This window comes from Canis lupus, chromosome 16, assembly GCF_048164855.1.
Source record: "Canis lupus baileyi chromosome 16, mCanLup2.hap1, whole genome shotgun sequence".
NCBI classification, from domain to species: domain Eukaryota; kingdom Metazoa; phylum Chordata; class Mammalia; order Carnivora; family Canidae; genus Canis; species Canis lupus.
The window spans coordinates 28,439,465-28,460,471 of NC_132853.1; the positions used below are offsets into that span (position 1 = coordinate 28,439,465).

General features: G+C 39.7%; 1 protein-coding gene and 1 long non-coding RNA gene across 9 annotated transcripts in view; one reads left to right on the forward strand and one right to left on the reverse strand.

The window, feature by feature from the left end:
- The window catches only part of LOC140606446 (uncharacterized), a 23,300-nt gene extending 20,522 nt beyond the window's left edge, over positions 1-2,778 (reverse strand). The window contains exon 1 of one of the 5 annotated variants that reach the window (XR_012008757.1): positions 1,047-2,739. This is a non-coding gene — a long non-coding RNA (uncharacterized lncRNA). Of the gene's footprint in view, positions 1-1,046 lie in introns of all 5 variants that reach the window. The other 4 variants (XR_012008759.1, XR_012008758.1, XR_012008760.1 and 1 more) reach the window with 4 other exon arrangements.
- SRSF1 (serine and arginine rich splicing factor 1) lies at positions 1,811-20,922 on the forward strand. Of its 4 annotated transcripts, XR_012008753.1 has the most exons (8): positions 1,915-2,249; positions 2,657-2,841; positions 3,216-3,388; positions 3,588-5,570; positions 6,457-6,570; positions 7,366-7,415; positions 20,170-20,320; positions 20,702-20,922. XR_012008753.1 is itself a non-coding variant. In XM_072779862.1 (4 exons), exons 1-4 carry the CDS (start codon positions 2,056-2,058, stop codon positions 3,780-3,782), a joined length of 747 nt encoding a protein of 248 aa, XP_072635963.1. In that variant the 5' UTR covers positions 1,920-2,055; the 3' UTR covers positions 3,783-5,728. The 4 variants fall into 4 exon arrangements, 1 of the variants encoding a protein (XP_072635963.1); XR_012008754.1 differs by lacking the exons at positions 6,457-6,570; positions 20,170-20,320; positions 20,702-20,922 and having other exon boundaries at positions 7,366-8,695; XR_012008755.1 differs by lacking the exons at positions 6,457-6,570; positions 7,366-7,415; positions 20,170-20,320; positions 20,702-20,922 and having other exon boundaries at positions 1,811-2,249; positions 3,216-4,268; positions 5,205-5,728.
- The last annotated feature ends 85 nt before the right edge of the window (positions 20,923-21,007 follow it).

Genomic DNA, 21,007 nt, shown 5'->3' on the forward strand with positions numbered 1-21,007 from the left:
TCTCTCTCCTCTGTGTGTGTGTGTGTGTGTGTGACTATCATAAATAAAAACAAAAATTAAAAAAAAAATTTGTTGAAATAGTGTCTTTTTTGGTCAGCTTCTTTGGTCATTTTGAAAATAATCAGGTTCTTTTTTTTTTTTAATTAAAAGCCCAGTTTCAAAAATCCCACTGATGGATAATCAATGAAGGATATTCTAAAAGATAGATAATCTGTCCTTCCCTCTAAAATTTTCAGAGGTCTCTTAGCTTTGGGAATCTACAGACCCCTATAAGAATCTAACTAAAAATTCAAATCCTCTTTGCAGAAAAAGTACATGCGTGTATATGCATAATTTTGGAAACCATCACAGAGTTCTAGAACTACCAAAGATCCTCTATGAATCTGTTCAGGATCAAACTGAATTTTTTATTTCGGGATCACTCAGAGACATTGGTAAAATGCACTCAATCAACTTTTAGAACGAAGAAAACATGCCCTTCCCCTAAACAATGTACTTATTTTTTAATCTCAAAGGCACTTAGGATTTTGAATATACTTGTGTTCCCTTCTTTCCTATGACTTCTGGGATGACTGGAGTCAAATTTGCAGTCCATCTTTAGTAACTGGGCAGGCAATTACCTCAGGCATTTTGTATAGTATCCTTATCCATGACTTCATCTTAAATTCCTCCCCTCTTATTTTCCTATTCCCCCTGAGTTCTTGGTAGTTTTAATAATGTTCTAGGTTATCTCTGTAAACTGCTTCACATCCTTGGGGACCATTGCAAACAAATACATACTATGAAGAAAATCCTCCGTAAACTCAGGGTGCAGATGTTTTAGCATATTTATGACGGCAGGGTTTTCTTAAAAGTTGAATTCATTACAAATATTTTAAAATCCCAACATTTTACATAAAAATCCAGATTTCAGATATCTCTGAAAAAAATGTTAACAGGTTCTTATTTCCCTGGGCCGCCATGCAAGTGGGATCAGTTCTGAGCAGCAACTGTGGTCTCCAGGGGTCACAGTTCTAACACATCCCCCCAGCTCGTTTAAATATTACCTGAGAGGCTCGGGAATGAGGTCAGAAAGAGGAACAAACTCCAGGATTCTGCCAACACACGCGCGCTTTTTCTTGTTTTTTTTTTTTTGAAAGAGTTGGATACGTAACAGGCACAATTCACTCTTCAACCTTTCAATGGACCTCACCTCTGCGCTAGGCCCAGTGATGGGCGATTAAAGAGAAGCTGAGGTCTCAGTCCTAGTTGACTGGTCAGGGCTCGGCCACCGCCACTAGGTCAAGGCGTGTTGAGCTGAGCTATACAAAGTCAAGTTCTGAGCCGGCGGTGGAACCGGGTCTAAGCTGGGTTGCCCTAAATGAGACACTTGTCTGAGCAGCCCACCGCCTGAGACCAGAGGGGGCAGGAAAACAAAATCACTACTCAGCTCGGGACTGAAGCACCAACAGCGGAGCTCCGGGACCAGCCTCCCTCTACGAGGATGTTCCCGTTTCCGGAGCAACCGCCAGGTCCCTCCCCCCTTAGCTCCGCCCCCAGCAGTCTTTCCCGCCAAAGGCCGTTAACGCCGCAGAGCATCGTGGGACAAGGCTCCAGGCTAGGTTTCACCCAATGCTTTTAAGGCGCGGACTTGTTTTAAAAGAGACTCATTCCTGAGAAAACGGACTATCCTTTAAGATTCTTCAGGGATTAGTAGCTCCGTGGACGAGGGATCTCTGTTTAATTTTTACCAAAGGGCCGGTCACGTCATTTGCGAGCCACTCCACAAATCCAGAACGCGAGGAACTTTTTTCTCCCTTCGCGCGGAGGGTGACGTCGCGCATGCGTGAGCGTACCGCTCGCAGCACCCGTTACGCTCTTGCGCGTGCGTACTGAGACCGAATAGCAGCTTCCTCCCGCTTCTCTTCCTCCCTCCCCCCATATCCGTGCGCCGAGCTGATAAAGGCGCCATTTTGGAGGGGCCGCGGGAGACGTGGTGTCGCTGCGGGCTCGCTCTGCCGTGCGCTAGGCTTGGTGGGAAGGCCTGTTCTCGAGTCCGCGCTTTTCGTCGCCGCCATGTCGGGAGGTGGTGTGATTCGTGGCCCGGCAGGGAACAACGACTGCCGCATCTATGTGGGTAACTTACCTCCAGACATCCGAACCAAGGACATTGAGGACGTGTTCTACAAATACGGAGCTATCCGCGACATCGATCTCAAGAATCGCCGCGGAGGACCGCCCTTCGCCTTCGTTGAGTTCGAGGACCCTCGGTGAGGCGGCCTGGGCCTCGCCGCCTGGAGGCAATAAGTTGGAGTAGTTGGGGAAAGGCCTTGTTACCGAGAATGGGGAGGTGGGCTTTTAGGTTGGGGGTAAGACTGTGTCGCCCATGCAGGAGTCGAGTAAGAGCCGAGTCGATGTGGTTTCTCTGGTGGCTGGGCCCACGGACGTCCCCAGAGTGGACTCTCCGTCTCGGAGCGGGAAACTGAGGCGCCGAGGGCTGGTGTAGTGGTCGGGAGCCTGGCGTGCTTCTGGGTGGGGGAGGGGCCATTCCTATTATGCAGCGCATGTGGGCTCTTCCTCGCTGGGTGCGCATGTGCGGGGGCCGCTAGTTCCCGACTGAGTTAGCTGCCCCTCCCGGGCCTTACTCTTACACCTCTTGCTTTCTCTGATCACGCAGAGACGCGGAAGACGCGGTGTACGGTCGCGACGGCTATGATTACGATGGATACCGTCTGCGGGTGGAGTTTCCTCGAAGCGGCCGTGGTACAGGCCGAGGCGGCGGCGGGGGTGGAGGTGGCGGGGCTCCCCGAGGCCGCTATGGGCCCCCATCCAGGCGTTCTGAAAACAGAGTGGTTGTCTCCGGTGAGTTTTCTGTTGGTGAGGGTTGTTGAGGAGGGACAGGAGCCACTTTTAAGTGTTCCCTTGCGTGAGTGGTTTTGACAAATGCCTGTTTTTGTGGTAGGTCTTAAATTTAGTTTCTCGGGTGAGTTTAGTAAAGGATAACCGTAGTGGAGGTGTACCAGTGTGCTAGTTACCTACCATTAGGTCGGATGCCTGGACGATGAAGATCCTTACTTTACAGAGAATTTGGGACTTTGGATTCCAGAATCTTAATTAATGGCTCTCTTACCTACGATCTTGAATCTGATTAATTTTAAAGTGGTTTTCGTTCTAGTATAGATTTTAAGTGTAGTGTGAAATTTAGGGTGATTGGTATTGAAAAAATACTTTTTTAGGACTGCCTCCAAGTGGAAGCTGGCAGGATTTGAAGGATCACATGCGTGAAGCAGGTGATGTATGTTATGCTGATGTTTACCGAGATGGCACTGGTGTCGTGGAGTTTGTACGGAAAGAAGATATGACCTATGCAGTTCGAAAACTGGATAACACTAAGTTTAGATCTCATGAGGTAGGTTTTACACTTACTCTTTTCTTTGGCCAGAATTGGATACAGTGGTCTTAACAGTGGAATTTGAAGGTAAGATTCAGGCAAGGGTGTCCAAGTAAAATACCAGATTTCTGGTTTTAGTTACATTGTATTCGTTCAGCATGCCTGAAGACAGGTGAAAGCTTAGATCTTTCAATCGAAAGTTCTGTCTATTCAATAGGGAGAAACTGCCTACATCCGGGTTAAAGTTGATGGGCCCAGAAGTCCAAGTTATGGAAGATCTCGATCTCGAAGCCGTAGTCGTAGCAGAAGCCGTAGCAGAAGCAACAGCAGGAGTCGCAGTTACTCCCCAAGGAGAAGCAGAGGATCACCACGCTATTCTCCCCGTCATAGCAGATCTCGCTCTCGTACATAAGATGATTGGTGACACTTTTTGTAGAACCCATGTTGTATACAGTTTTCCTTTACTCAGTACAATCTTTTCATTTTTTAATTCAAACTGTTTTGTTCAGAATGGGCTAAAGTGTTGAATTGCATTCTTGTGTAATATCCCCTTGCTCCTAACATCTACATTCCCCTCATGTCTGATAAATTGTATTTTAAGTGATGTCATAGACAGGATTGTTGAAATTTAGTTAATTCTCCATGCTCTTCAGACTGTGATATTGTGTAAATGTCTATTCTGCTCTGGTTTGTGTGAACTGGGATGTTGGGGGTGTTTGTGGTTATCTTACCTGGGGAAGTTCTTATGTTTATCTTGCTTTTCATGTGTCTTTCTGTAGACATATCTGAAGAGATGGATTAAGAATGCTTTGGATTAAGGATTGTGGAGCACATTTCAATCATTTTAGGATTGTCAAAAGGAGGATTGAGGAGGATCAGATCAATAATGGAGGCAATGGTATGACTCCAAGTGCTATTGTCACAGATGAAATTGGCAGTATTGACCTTATACTAAAAGGCAAGGGATAAAAGTGATTATATATATATATATATATATATACATCTACCTTAAAACACTTGCAAACATCTTGTGCAGTTATCTTTAGCTACAATTGCTTTGCTCTTTAAACCTTGGCAATTGTGGCAAAATTACATTGCCCATTTTGTAACAATTATTTTGCTCCCTTCCCCCCTTTTTTGTTTTAATAGGGACTAATGTGGGAAGAACTGGCTAATTTGTCACAGTGCTTAGTTACAACTGTTAATGTGTGACCTGCTGTTGGTGTACATGTGGGTACAGGGTGTCTTTAATTCCAACCAGATAGAGTATAATATCAATACTGCTAAATCTGCATGTCCTCTGTGTGACTGATATAGCGTTGCTATTTCATTTTTTTAAGACAAAATGAAAGCAAAATAGAATTCCAATGTATTGGTGTAGATAATCTAGTTGGGAATATTTTTAAGTCTCACCTTCCCCTTTAAACTAATATTCATAATTGACTCATGTTTAAAACACTTTAATTTACAAATTAAATTGCAGATGGGAGCATTAGGTTTAGTTTAGCCTTAGGGTGGGTAGCAATACGAGTAAACTTTTCAACTACATAACTTTTTGCAACCACAAAACCTGTAATACGCTGTACAGTAACAAGTGTTGGCATTATCAGTTGAACTGTAAATATAAAATGCTTCTTCCAATTAGTCTCTATGATGATTAAGTTTCTAAAATTTATCTGAACACCATTCAGAAACTTGTTTTGGGGAATTTGATAGTTATTGATGTACATCTGTTAAACTGATGACAGACATAACTCATCATTCCCCAGAAACCTTTTTTGATTACAGTATCTAACATTTTGCCTCCTCTTTTTTGGTTTTGCTGGTTATAAAGGTTTGGATTGGAGAGGGCTCACTGGATCCCAATCCTTGGAGCTGGATCATTGGATTCAAATCATAATGTGGATAGGATAGGGAGGATGAATTACAAGGATTCATGGAGCGGGATCAGATTACCAGGAACATAGGAGTGGATTCCTGCCCCAACCAAACCGCATTCGTGTGGATTTTTTTTTTTTTTTTATTCAACTTAATTGGCTATTCCAAAGATTTTTTTTTTTTTTTCCTATTTTTGACGATTGGAGCCCTTAAGATGCACGATGGAATTGTGTTTTGCATTTTTTGGTAAAAGGAGCAAAGCGAGGACCTGGAGATAATACGCTGGAGCAATCTCCTTGGAAGGATTCAGCACGAGTAGATGGTAAACATTTAAAGGGGAAAGGGGGGGTTTGTTTAAAATAGTAAATCAGTAAGTCACTTCTAAATTTAAAGAACAAAATTGGAGTTGAAGAATAAGTAGGTTTCCAATTGGCTATTGCCGTTTTTCTTTGAAAAAAATAAACATTTTTTAAAAAACTATGCATGGTTGTCCTTTTTCCTCTTCATGTAAAATTTCAGTTGGGTGACTAGTTTATCAGTTAATACTTTTGATGAGATTATGTTGTGTGTTAGTAAATTAAAGGTTCTTGAAAGGTAATCTAGTAAGTGGAGTTAGCCATCTCTTATTGTTAATTGTAAAAGACTTCTGGGGGAGATAAGGTTAAGAATAAGGCAATTGTGTATATAATATGGTAAATGGGGGGTGATCTAGTTTCTGAAAGATAATCTTCCCATACTTTGATAAAAATGATTAAATTTATAGATGTTTAATTTTTGGTGATCATCTAGACAACATAGGCTTTTATGCAAAATTGGGTAGTGACCAGTTAATGTTAACTTGGGGATAGCCTTTGAGGTTTTCATGCTCTTCTCAAAAATTGGTAAGTATTAAATGTTAAATTAAGCACAGATTAGCACCCTTAACACAAATTACATTTTTTTCTGAAATGTGAATAATACACTAGAATATTAACTGCTTATTTGTCAATAAAAAGCTGGGCTTTCTTTAGAATTTTGCTTTGCAAAACCCTTCTCAACCATAAGCTGATTCTGTATCCAAAACCTACCAAAGCAGTGATTTATATCTTAGTCTGCTAGTTGTTGTATCTTTTTATTTTGATAGCCCCTTGGTGCTATATTTTCATTTGAGTTGGGGGAGGAGATTTTTACTTAAAATCCCTAATCTTTTTCTTTTGATTTCCTCATAGCTAGTCAAAACCATCAAAACACTTTTTTCTGCACCCAAAAGAAATAACTAAATCTTAAACATTTGCCTTGGATGCTAATCAGAGCTGGAAGCTGAATTTAAGACCACTATGCAGGTGACATAATTTGAAACCTTGGAAAAACTATACATAGTCGTGGTAATAGAAGAAATGGGCCCTAAGATATTTACATAAGGACACCCAACCGAAACATTTAGATGAACCTTGCGGAATGTAAGGAAGAGAATGGGATATTAAGTTCAAAACTTAAGAGTCTCCTTTAAGTAAAGAACTTGGTTGGTATAAATTAAGGAAGTTACTAGTTTTTATGCAAGGATTTAAAATACAACAGTCAAGAAGTGGAAAGATTTTTACTATTTGAAACCTATGTTTCATGTATAGAATATAAATATTTTTAAATGACTAATTTTTGAAATGTTAGTATGAGTTAGACTTAAGCATGTGTTCATTAAATGTGTTGGAAACCAAGATAAAATTGCCTTCACTGAAGATAGTGCATTTAAGCTAAGTTGAGAGCTGTGCTCTACTAAAAGTTTAAGTAGTCCCAACCTCAGAATAGACGTGGGACACAAAATATTGTCTGATAATAAACTGAAGATTAGAGAACTTGGCTGCATATTTATAGAAGGTAGCCGGGTACCAGACCAGGCAGCTAAAACCTCTGAGGGAAGATGCAGACTTTGTTTTTCAGTCTTAGGAAAAGAACCTTAATCTTTATCCATTTTGACAGCTATTTAAAGAACGTCAGTTTTGGAACTAAAGGTGGCCCTGAATTGTTCCCCTTTTCTCCCTATTTATGTTCCTTTAGAATAGTGTAGGGAGCCTGTAATTAGTTTGTTATTTTCTAACCAAGGAAAAACTTAAGAAGCAATTATTTTTCATTAACATCAGATTGAATAACACACCTTGCTGTTCAGCCCACATCCTTCTGGAAGCAAAAGGTAAGAAACCCATTTTCTGATTCCTAGTTTTTTGGGACCTGAATTTTATTTTTAAAATTGGTTTAGTAATTTTTTTCAAGGACTGTATGAACATTTTCTTCGTTTAAAAAGTTTTTCCCCTAAGTTTTATACCCACATAAATCTTGAGTGCTCCCATGTCCATTTATTGTAGTCCTTAAGTTCAATATGATTCTAGAATTTCAGCTTTCTTAGTTTTATCTTTGAAACTTCTGGCTCATTACGACTGGTGTGGTTTTTTTCCTTCACATTGTCTATGTAGATCAATTTCTTAGATGTGTCTTTTTATTTTGTATAATGAAGTTGTACCGCAATTACAATTTAAATAACTTTTATGTATGTATTTACCATAAAGTATTAAAGAAACTATTAGACTGACGTTTTGTTGTAACATAACCATCCTGTGGTTTCATTTAGTTCCATCCCAGTATGAAGAGTACAGAGGCAGAAAACAGGTTCACAATCTCTTATCCAAAAAATTCTGAAAACGTTAAATGTGAAACCTGACCAGAATCGATGCCTTTGTTTTGTACTTATGGGGACTACATGGTCTTAGCGGAAATACTGAGGCTTCATTACACAGTTGGCATAGGCTTTGCTGGGGCTGTTACATGATATGGACTCTACCATACTTTATAAAGTGAATGGCTCAATTACAAATATGCCTGGTCCCTTGAGTTTGGATAAGAGATTATAGAACTCTAATAGAATATAGAGCTAAAGCTTCTGTGTAATTTTGGGCGTGTGAATAAAAACAAACCTGTTAAATGTGGATCCTTTATTAATGGAGATCTGAGTTCCCCGACTTTTTTAGACTGAAGCAGCCACGAGAAAAAAGGTATGACCCACATTTCTTTATATTCTGTTGCTATAGTAGACTCACAGTTGTACTCCACTGGAGGAAATTACTCTGCCATCCTAGTGTATGTAGTGGTATATTCACTTCTTTGAGGTAATTTTTTTTTTCAGTACTTTGCAGGAATATTGATCACTATGATCCTATAGGAAAAGCTGGGATTGGCATGAAGTGATGAGATTATAATTTTGATTGTTTATTGAATATAAATAGTCCTGGCAAAAATTTGCTTTAAGTAGAGGCCCAATGAGTTACAGTTAGACGAGCACTTATTCCTGTGATTGAGGACTTTGGGGATGCTTCTTGATAATTTCAAAAGCTATATGTGAAGGTGGTGGTGATTTTTGTAGGGATCAAGGAATTTTTCTATTAAAAAAATTATCTGGTGCTTCGTAGTACCCCCCCCCCAAAAGAAATTGAATAAATTAGTCTTTGTCATGTAGAAGTTAATTTAGTTATAAATAATCTCACAGTAATAAGTTCTTCAGCTGGGCTATTGGAGAGAGAAAATACATGCATGCCATTGCTTAAGGAGTTGCTGTTTTAGATGGGTGTACAAAACAACAGACAGATGAAAATACCTCTGGTCTTGAGTTCGGCAGATCCTGGGAGACTGTTACCTATCAACTATTGATAAGAACTATCAGTGTGAAAATAGCAGAAATTGAGAGCCTCTCTAGAATGCTATACACATTCAGTATGAACAAAACAATTTAAAAGGGTTGCCAAATGTCTAGTAAGTTTTTTTTACCATGTTCTATTGCACTCCATTGTTAAGTAAATGCTAGGGAAAACTGTGTAGCCACTAGAGGGAGTTATTGTACAAAATCAACCAGGAAAGTATCCCTACTGTAAAACAGCTCTAGAGAAGTGGAAACCAACTCCTTTTTTTTTTTTTTTTTTTTAAGATTTATTTATTTACTCAAAGAGAGAGAGGCAGAGACGCAGGCTCCATGCAGGGAGCTTGACATGGGACTCATCCCGGGTCTCCAGGATCACACCCTGGGCTGTAGGTGGCACTAAACCGCTGCGCCACCGGGGCTGCCCTGGAAACCAACTCTTAATCCTCCCTATCAACTCCAAAGTTAGGTGGGGTGTTTGCTGTGGGTGAGTTTTCTTCCTGTAACTTTACCTCTGCCTTATCTGTTGAGTAAGGATCCATTTAGGTCTTGAACAGAGTGTTTTTAGTACTGGACCCTCTAAAGAAAAATATGTCTAGGTTCAGGAAATTAGAAAATGCTGAAGATGTGAATCTGCTTGTTTTTCTGCCTGCCTTGTACACTTACAGGTATGGATCAGTAAGGCTAGAAGTGTAATAATTGGGTACAGGATGTGCTGCAAAAAGTAATCTAGGCATAAAATTGGTCTCCTACTAGGAAAAACAAATATGCTTTCAGAGATCTTTGTCATTTGTTTTTATGGCATGAAAAGATTTCTGGAATCTTATTTCTCAGCATTACGAAGACTTGGTGTTAGTTACAGTCTTAAAACCCTGCTTATTTGTCAAGTTGACTTACTATATTTTTTATTTCTAGGCTTTGCTTAACTAGGCATAGAGTATCATGATCAGAAAGTCCATATACATGGTTCTCTTGTCATGTTTACTTAATGCCATTTTATATTAAGACAGCTGAAAATTTGGGGGGAATTAACACTTTAGCATCTGTCATTCCTGTTATCTCCTTCCCTATAACCTAACATTGCAAAAAATGTAAAGGACACAAACTTATCTCTAAATTCACTGAAAATACTCTTAACATTTCTTAGGCCCACTTGATCTTAGTCAAGAAAATGGTATGGGAGCACCCTTCTTAAAACATTGTTAGAAACTTGTCTGCTTTGAAGAATAAGATACTAAGCAAATAAAAGTATTTTTCCAGGAGAGAAGAAAATGAAGTTTACACAGTAAAACTTGTCTGCCTGCTTAACATTTTCTGTGGCAAGTGAGGCTGCAGAAGGTGATTGCTGATTAGCAGGCTTGGTGCAAGTTGGATTGAGAATGCTCTAGGTTTGGTTATTGCCTGTCCTTAATCCTAGGAATGTTAGGACCTAGGAGGTCCCAATTTAACTTATGAAGAGATACTCTAAAACCAAAATCGTACAATTGAAAATCCAGAATTCCCTTTGTAAAAGAGAAAGGCTAAAATTTGGAGATTGTAAAGTGCCAGAGGCATGCAGAATTGTGTCCTGAGGTGCTGTTAGGGAAGCCTTAACATACAAAATTTGGGATAAGCTTTCAAGTTGCAGCAATGATTAAGGTTTAAAACAGGAACAGATTGCTGCATCAGTCACAAAAGACCACCAACAGCCTTGAAATACAAGGCTGAATTTGAAGTCCTTTGAAGTCCTGGGCTGAATCTCTTCTGCCCCTAAAGTGGCTTGTAGAAATTTGACTTAAACCGTCTACTGTATGGCCTGTGAATGCCAAGTGTGGTCAAAAACTCAGTATCTTCACTCCAAGCCCCAACAGCCCACCAGTTACTATTGCTAGGGCTTTTTTTTTTTTTTTTTTTAACGAAAAATGTATCCTGTCACTTTCTACTAGAGTTATTTGAAACTGCAGCGCTTGGAAATTACTCTTAGAAATACGGCACCTGAGGCCCTTGGTAACCTAGCTCCCAACCTACTACCTCCGAAGTTTCCTCTCTAGCTAGCCTCCCCTGATATACTCCATATCCCAGGACTTGGCATTCTCCAGCATTTCTCTTGCATTTGGTCCTCCTATTCCTTCCTCCTGTAATGCCTTGTATCCGTTTGTTTAGAGAGGTGGAACTGAAACTTTTGGATAGTACCTCAAAATCACCTCCTGGAAATTTAATACCCATGATAGAGACAGAATCATTCTTTGGTGTGTGGACACAGACCTTGTGCATTTTACTCTGGCATAGCCTTGTCACTTAGCTTGCTTGCACTTATCCATTCATCTACTTCAACTTTCTTGCTTCATTAATTTTTATTTTCTGAGGCACCAAGATAATGTTTGGCACGATAGTCGCTGAAAGCACCCACTTCAAAAAGAGTAAGCACTATTGGTTCTTCCTCTGTTCCCACAGAGTATTTCTACTGTATTTTAAAACTTTTGCCATTCTGCCTTGATTATCAGTGAGTTGTTTATGTGTCTGTCTTTTCTAACAGGTCATAACCTTTCTTCCTCCCCCTTCCAGGTACATAGCACAAAATAGCTATGCACTGAATAGACATTCAAGATAATTAATCAATTGCTTTGGAAGAGAAACCTAGAAATTTGAATTCTTTCCCGTACTGAATATCTTGAATAAGTAACCAGTAAATAGAGGTCTAAGTTTCTTTTGTGTCTAAGTTGGAAATAAATCATTAATTGATATTTACTGTGTAGTAGTAGAAGCTAAATATTTGTATGTAACATTAAAATATCATTTTCCATTCTGTGACCTCCTGGAGTGTTTCTAGTTCTTTTTGGAGACTTTTTTTTTTTTTTTAAGAAATTTGAATTACAAAAGTATGTCAAGAGTGACATCCACATTTTAAGACCTAAAATGTTGATTAGCAGTACAGCAAGCACACTACAACAAAGAAAACTAAAAATGGTTCCTTTGTCCTCTAAAACTAGATAGTAAACTTGTACCAAGGTGATAATTGAGTTCTATGACTTTCTTTATAACCAGGTCTTAGCCACAGTACCACCACAAAACTAAGAGTTTTGTTTAATTGCCACATCAAAATGCTGTTTAGTTTTGTGTTCCATCTCCATTTGGCATAGCAGCATCCTTACCTGTACATCCAGATTCATTACTAAAAGTGTTTTTGCTGGTTTCACTGACTCCAGTCTATATCCTGGCCATCAAGTCTGATCTTCCTAAAACATGTTAACTGCCCTAATACAAATCAACAGTGGGTTATAGTCTATTTTCCCAATGTACCACTATTCTCAATCACATCTTCCCTTACTCTGGTTGGTCTGGTAAATACAATGCTTCTATTTGCTTCTGTGTGTTTGTAGACATTTCTCCTTCCTCTTCCCACTTAATCACTAAAGCTTCAAATCCTCATTCTCAGTTAAACATAATTCCTGAAACTAAAAAGTAAACTTCTAAGCCCATATAGTAGTTCTCTGTGGTGCATTTAATTTCACAAACTATTGTTACTGTTGAAGGTTTTGTGTTAATTTTTCCTACCCATTGAGGTTTCTGTAGCATTTCTATACCATGCAGCCACATGCAGTGCTAACAGTTGGCTAAATGGTAAGAGGTGGAAAGAACTTACTCCTTAAAAGCAACCCACTAGAAGCCTGTTTCACAAACTTGGCTAACCAGGTGGATTGTTGGAGAAAATTCTAATTTTAGTACTGTATCAAATAATTCCTTCTTAGATGTGAAGCTAGGAAACTCAAATTGAAGTGCTTGCTTAAGGGCACGTAGGTGGCTCAGTTGAGCATGGGACTCTGTTTTATCTCCTCCGGTCATGAACTCTGGGCTGTGAGGTGGGGTTCAGTGCTCAGCACAGTCTGATTGGGATTCTTTTCCCCCTCCCTTTCCCTGTCTGTTCCTCCCCTGGTCACATTTTTTTTCCTCTCAAATGAATAAATGCTAGCCTAAGCCACGTATAACAGGAAAAGTAAATATCCCAAAGATCAGTCTTGGAAAGTCAAGGAGAAAGTTGGTTTTTTGCAAGCTGCGCACAGTTACGGTATAGATCAAGAATTGATCCTGTTGTCTTAAGAGAAGTTCCCTCTTTCTCCTAAGTCTCCTTTTTATATCATTAAGCATGATTCTTAACATGCTTTAAATTACTTACAAACTTAATCGCCATACCTCAGTGAGAATTCTTTATTATCCGTTAAGGCATAAGGTGAAGATTTATATAAGATTTATAGTACATTTCCTTGGTTAGGGAATCAACGTGACTCCAGGACTCTTGACTAGTACTAAGTGTCTCAAAGCCAGGAGACTCCGCAAACCTCTCCCCACACACACATACCCTATAAGCATCCCCATTTCTTTTGACTCTAGTTCTTCCACCCTTTCATGATCAGCTAAAGACTTAAATACTCTTGGAGTAATTGCACTATATTTCTGCTTTGCTTTTCTTCGTGTTTATATAGTGTTATGCATAATGTATGCGCTTGTATGTTGCTTTCAGTCTAGTTGTTTCATGTGTATGTGTTTTGCTTCCCCGGGGTACCTGATAAACTCTTTGAGAGCAAGCACAGTTAACTTTTGGACACTTATTCTGAGATATGTGGTATGCTAATGCACACCTTAATGTTTATGAATATGTTCATGAAATCCTAGGTAGGTGCATTGCATAGCTGAGATTAGTATGGTCCTCCAATCATTGGGCTTATTTCCAAAGTAGTGACTTCAAGGATTCATGTCCTTGCTACCTTTTTTTAATGGAAAGTTTGAAGGAAAAAAAATGCAAGAGCATTAAGGCATATACCTTATTCTCAAGGAAAGTAGTAGCTAATTGTTCCATAAGGTACTTTCACTCATTTTAATCTCCAGTGATTTTAGCTTCATTTTGCAGTTTGAGGAAACAGGCTCAAAGAGGTGAAAGTAACAGGCCCAGAACTTGAATCCTTGTTTTGTGACAGACTTATTTTACTACCACTTTTTAAAAGCCAGCCTGCCTTTTCCAGTAGGGCGGTTTTAGGGGTAGGTTAAGTCTTTGATTCAAGTGAACATCACCTGTAATATCCACCTGATGCCACCAGGGTGTCCCATTGTGCTGTCTTTGATCCAAGTTGTTAACATGTTGCTGCTGATGGCTGTTTTGAAGCCCGAGTTCATTTCGTTTCTGTGGTGGTAGCCCAGAACTCAGCAGTAAGAAAGTGGGGGTGTTTAGCTTGCTGACTTTCTAGTATACAGTGCCAAGCCAGCATCAGAGTTGCCCTTGCCCTCTTTTAACCTCTTGCTAGTCAGGCTGGCCTCGCAGGACAGCAGGGCTTGGCTAGCAATTTTTAACTAGGCAAGAGTCCCACAAAGAACAGTAGTATAGAAAAGACCCCATGAATGGGTAAATGTCCACATATGTATGCATTTGTTTTGGTAGCCGAGTTTACATGTACACAAATTTATATCAATAAAACAGATCCAGGACAGAAAGATTGAATTGCTTTACTTCCCACTCTAGGTAGATGAGTTTTAAAAGACACTGTGTGGTGACTTCCCACTTTACAGTTTATCTTTGGTGTCAAAGCCTCACTTACATGAGAACTAACAAGGTGAGGTCTCCTATTTAGTATTAAAGAGCACAAATATCCTTTAATTTTGTTTTCTTCCAGTGCTCTTTAAGCACTTTGTACAAATGTCTAGTCTATAATACTTCTCAAGCTTTAATTTCATTACTGGAAGAGATCCTTAAAAGTATCCTGGTGACTAGTACAGTTCCAGGCATATAATAGGTGCTCAGTAAATACTTGTATACTAAGATAGCAAAGCCTCCATGGTAGTTAGGGGACAGTCATACACAGCCATTTCTCTAAGGAAGAGAGTCTACATTAGGCATAGGGAGGTCCTTGTCTTTAAGCTGATTAGAATCCATTATGAACTGAGGAAGTAGTCCCTGGGGTGTCCTGGCTGGCCTTTGTAATCTGAAATATGTCATTCTGGGTTAGAATTAGCATAGCCTGAATTTAACTTTACCCATGCAATGTCTAAGACTGGGTGTTCACCAGGGCTCTTAGAGCCACCAGGATAGATTACTAAATTAAATGTTACTGATTTGAGATGTAGGCTTGGTGGTGCCCTTTCCCCTTTCTGCTCCCTGCCTACTCAGATGTGTTTACCTCTCAAAATTCCTGTGGTTTTCAGGAAATCACTGGAATAAATCCTAACCCTACCTCTAGTAGTCTAGCACCCTTTTCAGTTATCTCTAGTGAGAGGGCTAATCCCAGATTATTATAGTGCCAACTTAGACCCTTCCATCTGCTTTGCTTAAGTGATTAACTATCTGAGCTAAATTAAATCTATCAAACATATAGGGGCTTCCTCAGGGTTTATGAGTTTTGCTGAGTGTACTATGTACACTGGAGACTGGATTAATTACTGTAAGGAATAAAGGTTATCAGTTCCAATGTCCCTGCAAAGCATCACTAAGGGATTTTTTTTTTGTCCCCATATTATGAGTCTAGTTTTAGTACATTGGCCTGAAGATGCTCTTCCATATATAAATAGTATATTATGTCTTTCCTATCTAAAAGGCAGAAAGAATGTGTATCCTAACCTTCAGAATGCCTGCTTCTGGGATTACCTTATACCTGATAGGAAGCATTTTCACTGGCTTGGATTGACTACTTGCCTTCTGCTCTCCTAAGTATAAAATCCTGAATGCTGGGATGGAAAGTGAAAGGAAAGGTGTAGTGGGGAGAGGAAGCTGGAAAAATAAGAGGAAACAGCTGGAATCTGAGGGAGGGCTACTTATGTAAGGTCTGTGTCAACTAGTTGAGAGCCTTATAATGTTTTGTTAAAAAGACTAAAGTTAATTCAGAAGAAAGATCTAGATTCTCTGAATCTGACCCATCTTCCTTGTTTACCATAGTAAATCCCTTCATGGAGTCAAAATCTAAAAGGCACTATCCTCTAGCATTTCTGGTCTTCATTCTTCAATTCTAGCAAGGAACTTGCTGCTGCTGCTCAGGCAGTCAAGGGTGCAACGTTTCCAGTAGTGTTTGTGGATAGCTGGTAAGCTTGATGTTCTATTCACAGCTTAAGGGGTAAACGCTGAGTCCAGTTCAGTCCCTACGTTGAGCTTTAACAAACAGCTTGCCAGGTTCCTGCACCTGCTTTTATGTCTGGACCCAATGACTGGACTTTACGCAGTGTTGAGTTCAGAGACTTCTCAGGTCTCTGAGAAACATCTTTAAAGGAGTGAATTCCCTCCCCTGGAGCCTTAGACAGATTTTATGCTGTCCTGGCCTTGTGTTGCCATCTTTTGGCATTGCTTTCTAGAACAGAGCAGCCTCTCAAGCTTAGTCTAGCTAGTCTTGTGATGCTGTATCAGTATCTTCGGTCACCACTGCTCACTTCACTCCACAGGGAACATAATGCATCAATTCCTCAACACCTGTTTTGTTATTCCTCTCCTCTTAACAGGAATGAAGGAATCCTCAGTAGAACATCAGATTGACCCGATGAGGTTTTTTCTTAATTCTAGGCCCATGAAAGGGAGAGGAAGGACTTAGAAAGCGGGAAACCATAAAATCCACATGTACTAATATGCTAACTCTTTGGAGATTTTGAGAAATGAAATCATCCCTGAACTCTAGACAATCCTTCAATCTGTTGTGAAGAAATTACTAAAGAGATATATCTATTGGGATTTGGGTAAAGAATATTTACTTAATTTATGTTTTTCCTCTGCCCCTACTCTTCACAACATTTGGACAGGCACTAATAAGTAATAATCTTTCTTTGCAAATGAATAGTTTTTCTGATAATGCAGATGGGTAGCACAGTGCTATTTGGTGTTACTACATTCTTCTTTAATCTAGTGGAATGTGTTTGGGGTGGAGGCTAAGGCCACTGAAAAAGAGGTTTACCTCTATACCAGAATAACTATTCACGTAAGAATTTATGTTTTTTGAACATTAGCATGATGTAACTGAGCTAAGCTTTTATTGGTTCAGGCCCACCAAGTTTGTGTGACTTGTTAGGTATCAACTTTTTTTCGAGCTTAGCCATTACCCTGAGCTTGGGGCATTTGAGGGCAGGGAGGAACAGGTGGCCAAAAGAGAAATGTTGGTGCCTGAGAGTGTGTTTTCCAGTTGTATTGAATTTCTTACGTGGTGTATTTTTGACCTGTCTTAGTTTCTTTCCTTCTTGTGTCCTATGCTTTTTTGCTTTCTATTTGTTAGATGTCTTCTGTCAGTCATTCAGGAGTTGTACAATGGAAGTTAGTATTTCTACTCAAATGCTTTGTGGATGGAACTGATAGGCTTAGCATTGATTTCTGGTAACTTCTTCCTAAAATTAAAGTAAGAAATGTGTTTCCGTGGCTTTGGACTTGGACTTGGCTTAATCTTTACCTTGAGTAATATGACCCTTCTTAGAAAAAATGTTTTAGGGGTGCTGGGTGGCCTAGTTGGTTGAGCATCCAACTCTTGATATCAGCTCATGTCTTGATCTCAGTATGGGGAGTTCAAACCCTGTGTTGGGCTCCACCCTCAACATGGAGCCTACTTAAAACTACAAAAAAAAAAAAAAAGGAAAGAAGAAGAAAGAAACAATAGTGTTTTAGAACCCTCAACTGCCAGTTGAACTAAATGTCTACCATGGAAATTGGTAGATTTGCTTCCTGTACTTTTGTTTTCTGTGACTATCCAGATGTCAAGGAACTTAAATAGGTATTCAGGAAAAAAATTCTACATTGTTTCCCCTTCCTCACCTTACCAGTTAAAGCAGAAATAACTAGTGATGACATTTTAGGTGGTAGAATTGAAACACAAACCCAACTTCTGACCACATGGGCCACAGGCAATTGGCTTAAGCCCTTAGTGTGGTTATGAAGTTGGAGTGGACTGCAAGGGGGTGGGGAGATTACTTCTGCTTTCCTCCCAGAAGCTTTGCTGGGTGTTGTTTTGATTTGGGGAGTAGGGGGGATGTTCCCCTTGGTAAAACGTGCTTCCTTTCCTCCTCTGGTCCTCGATTGCATTGAGGCTAGTAACAGTAACATTTCTCTCTGGTCAGGTTTGTTTTTTTTTTTTTTTTGGTATTTGCAAATATTGCATTTTTGGTTTTTACTAGTAGTTTTGTTCACTGTCAGTTCTAGTTTTTTTGCATGAAGAATTAGTCCACTAACTTGGCAGATTTGCAGCCTCTTTTTACTTCTTTGAAGTAGATCTTCCCTGTGGAAAGTTTTGAATTTGATTGGTTTTCAATTTGTTGAGCAGTCTTATTTGGGGATAGGTAATTGACAACAGCAGTGACATTTTCTATTCTTAGGATTCTAAATCTAATTTATAATCCTATTGTACTCACAGATTTTAAAATCCTCTCCAAAACTGGAAGGAAATATCCTGTTGCTTTTTAATTTTTGCTAAAAGTTGCCTTTGAAGAGCTGATCATTTTTAAAGTAATTTCTACAAACAATGTGGGGCTTGAACTCACAACCCCAAGATTAAGAATTACATGCATGCTCCTTGTACTGAGCCAGCAGGCACCTCTAGAAAAACTGATCTTAATAGGCATCTTCCTTTGTCTTGTGTCATTAGCCTTTTGGTCACTTACTTAGGGCTCTTTGGAAGACAGGAGGATGCCTCTGTGGCTCCTTCAGTTGTTTGACTCTTGGTTTCTGCTAGAGAAATGGTCTCTTGGGGTCCTGGGATCCCTGCTCAGCAGGGAGTATGATCAGGATTCTCCCACTCCTCCCATTGAGTGATCCCCTGCGTGCACTCGCTCTAAAACTAAATCTTTAAAAGGGGCGGGGGGAATTTTGAGGCATGGTGAAAAAATTGTTACTTTGAAAGAGGAGTAATTAAGTGGCTCAGTTATGCACAATTCCCAGCCCCAAAATTAATCTAAAACCACTAAATAGCACCAATAAAAATATTTGCTTAGCACTCATTATATTACAGGAAATGTTCTAAGCATTTTACATATATTACTCATTTAATTCACAAGTCACCCCTCTGTAAGATAGATAGGTACTTATTTTGTCCTCATTTTCCAGATGAGGAAATGAGGCCCTGAAAGGTTAAGTAACAGGTTATACAAGCTGGGGCTGAGGTGGGAAAGAGGAACCTTTCCCAAGCAAGGGAAAGGGGGGAGCAAGATGGGGAGGGGATCAAGTTTTATTTGGGTGAATGTAGGCACACTTTTTTTTTTTTTTTTTTTTTTTTGCTTAGACACCAAATTTTCAGTTATCATACCAAAGAGTAACACCATTGACTCACCCATTGAAAGAAGTTGTTTACGATACAAAGAATGAATTTACTGTGTTTAGATATCCCCAATCTTTTGACTATGCCCCAGTATAGCTATGGAAGCTGGCTTGAGGAGGGGCTGTTGTTTGTAGTTAAGGATATTGTCTGTCCTAAGGGTAGAAATCCCCCTACTAAGGATGGAGTCTTTGATCTTACTGGTTTCATTAAATTCCTCAAAACATTTGGAGCTAATTGTTTTTGAGTAATTGCTCCAAACTTTTGGATCCAAATTTTCCCTTTGGAAAATACCATGAGATATAAAATTTCATCTGAAATTAAAAAGCTATTAAATTTTCTTTTTAAGGGAGAGTTTGGAGAACAATCAGGAATTCTGGTTTCCTCTCATGGATGAAGATAAAATTAGCCATTTTCCTCAAGAAAAGTGATATCCCAGCTCTTTAGTAATGAGAACAGGACTGTTTTCACTTGACCTCTACTTCCTGTTCAATGGGAAAACCCCTCTCCAGAGATGCTGTGAGAAAGATTGCTGGAGAAGGTTTTCTAGATCCTGGAATAAGAAGTTCAAGAGAGTCCAGCAATTTTATCATTAGGATAATGGTCTTCCTAACTACTGGTTTCATTATCCTCAAGCCTCATTTTCAACACAGTTTGAAAGGCTGCAAAGGAGGAGAGGCTAAACTGGGGAGGAAGAGAACTTAGTAGAGATGAATTATATAGACCTTGAAGGGAATGTGTGCACCAGAAGCAGAAACTTGGATACACTGAATGAAAATGAAAGAACAGGCAGTATCTAAGGTCAGAACAGAAGGGCTTTAGTTTACCTAGTTAATTCCTTAGATTTACATCTTAGTTCACTCCTTATCTTGCATGTGCATATAAACCTAGGCTTCCTGAAACTTTTTTTTTCCTCCCCAGAAGAGCAATGGACATTTTTATAGGAGACCTAGGAGCCACTGTAGCAGCTTAGCTGAGGGATGTGTGAGAAACTGTTCATCATTTTCTGTCCCCTCCTGTCTTAGGCTGACCTGGTCCTTGATGTGCTACCTGCTTCTGCTACTGATCCATACTGCAGAACTTCTCATTCATCCCCAAGGCCTTGAAGCGATGTCCAATAGGGAATCGACTCTAAAAGGAACCAGACCAACGAACGTTTCCAGCCCCTTCATTCTGGTGACTGAGGGAAGGAAACAGTGGGAGGGGTTATACATGTGTAGTGGATGGAAGGGAAACAGACTGTCAAATTACTCTCTTTAGTTTCTTTTACGAATAGAATTCTACAACCATATTATTTCTATTGTGTAAGTTTAGGGGAAGTTCAAGATGGTGACCTTGATTAGAATGTGTCTGGAGAGGAGTAAATGGAGTGTATTAGATAAGAGACAGTTGGTTTTGAAAGATGTTGAAGCCTTGAAATAATGTGACCATCTGAGGAATTTTTTTTTAAGCCAGAGTTTATAAAAATATCACTGATATAGCCTGCCCCCTCATTTCCCGCCACAGGAGACTTCTTGGACTGGAGACACAATAATAGCTTGTCTCTGATATTCCCAGTAGCTACCTCTCTGTGAGGAAAGGATAGCAAACGTTCAGGACATCATCATACAAAGTTCCAGTAGCAGTGACGCCTACACGGAAGACGTGGAACTGCAAACAGAGGCCGGGTCACCTCAGTGACATCTGATGCCCGTCCAACCACAAGTTCAATTTTTGTTTTGTGGGGTGAGGAAGCAAACTGTACTGAAGCACTAAAATGATTTGTCTATACTTTCTCACTCGTTTTTATTTTTGAATTTTTTTTGGCGGGAGAGAGGGATGTTCGGGTAAGATTTCATATCCTATCTGGAGTTAAAGGGAGGA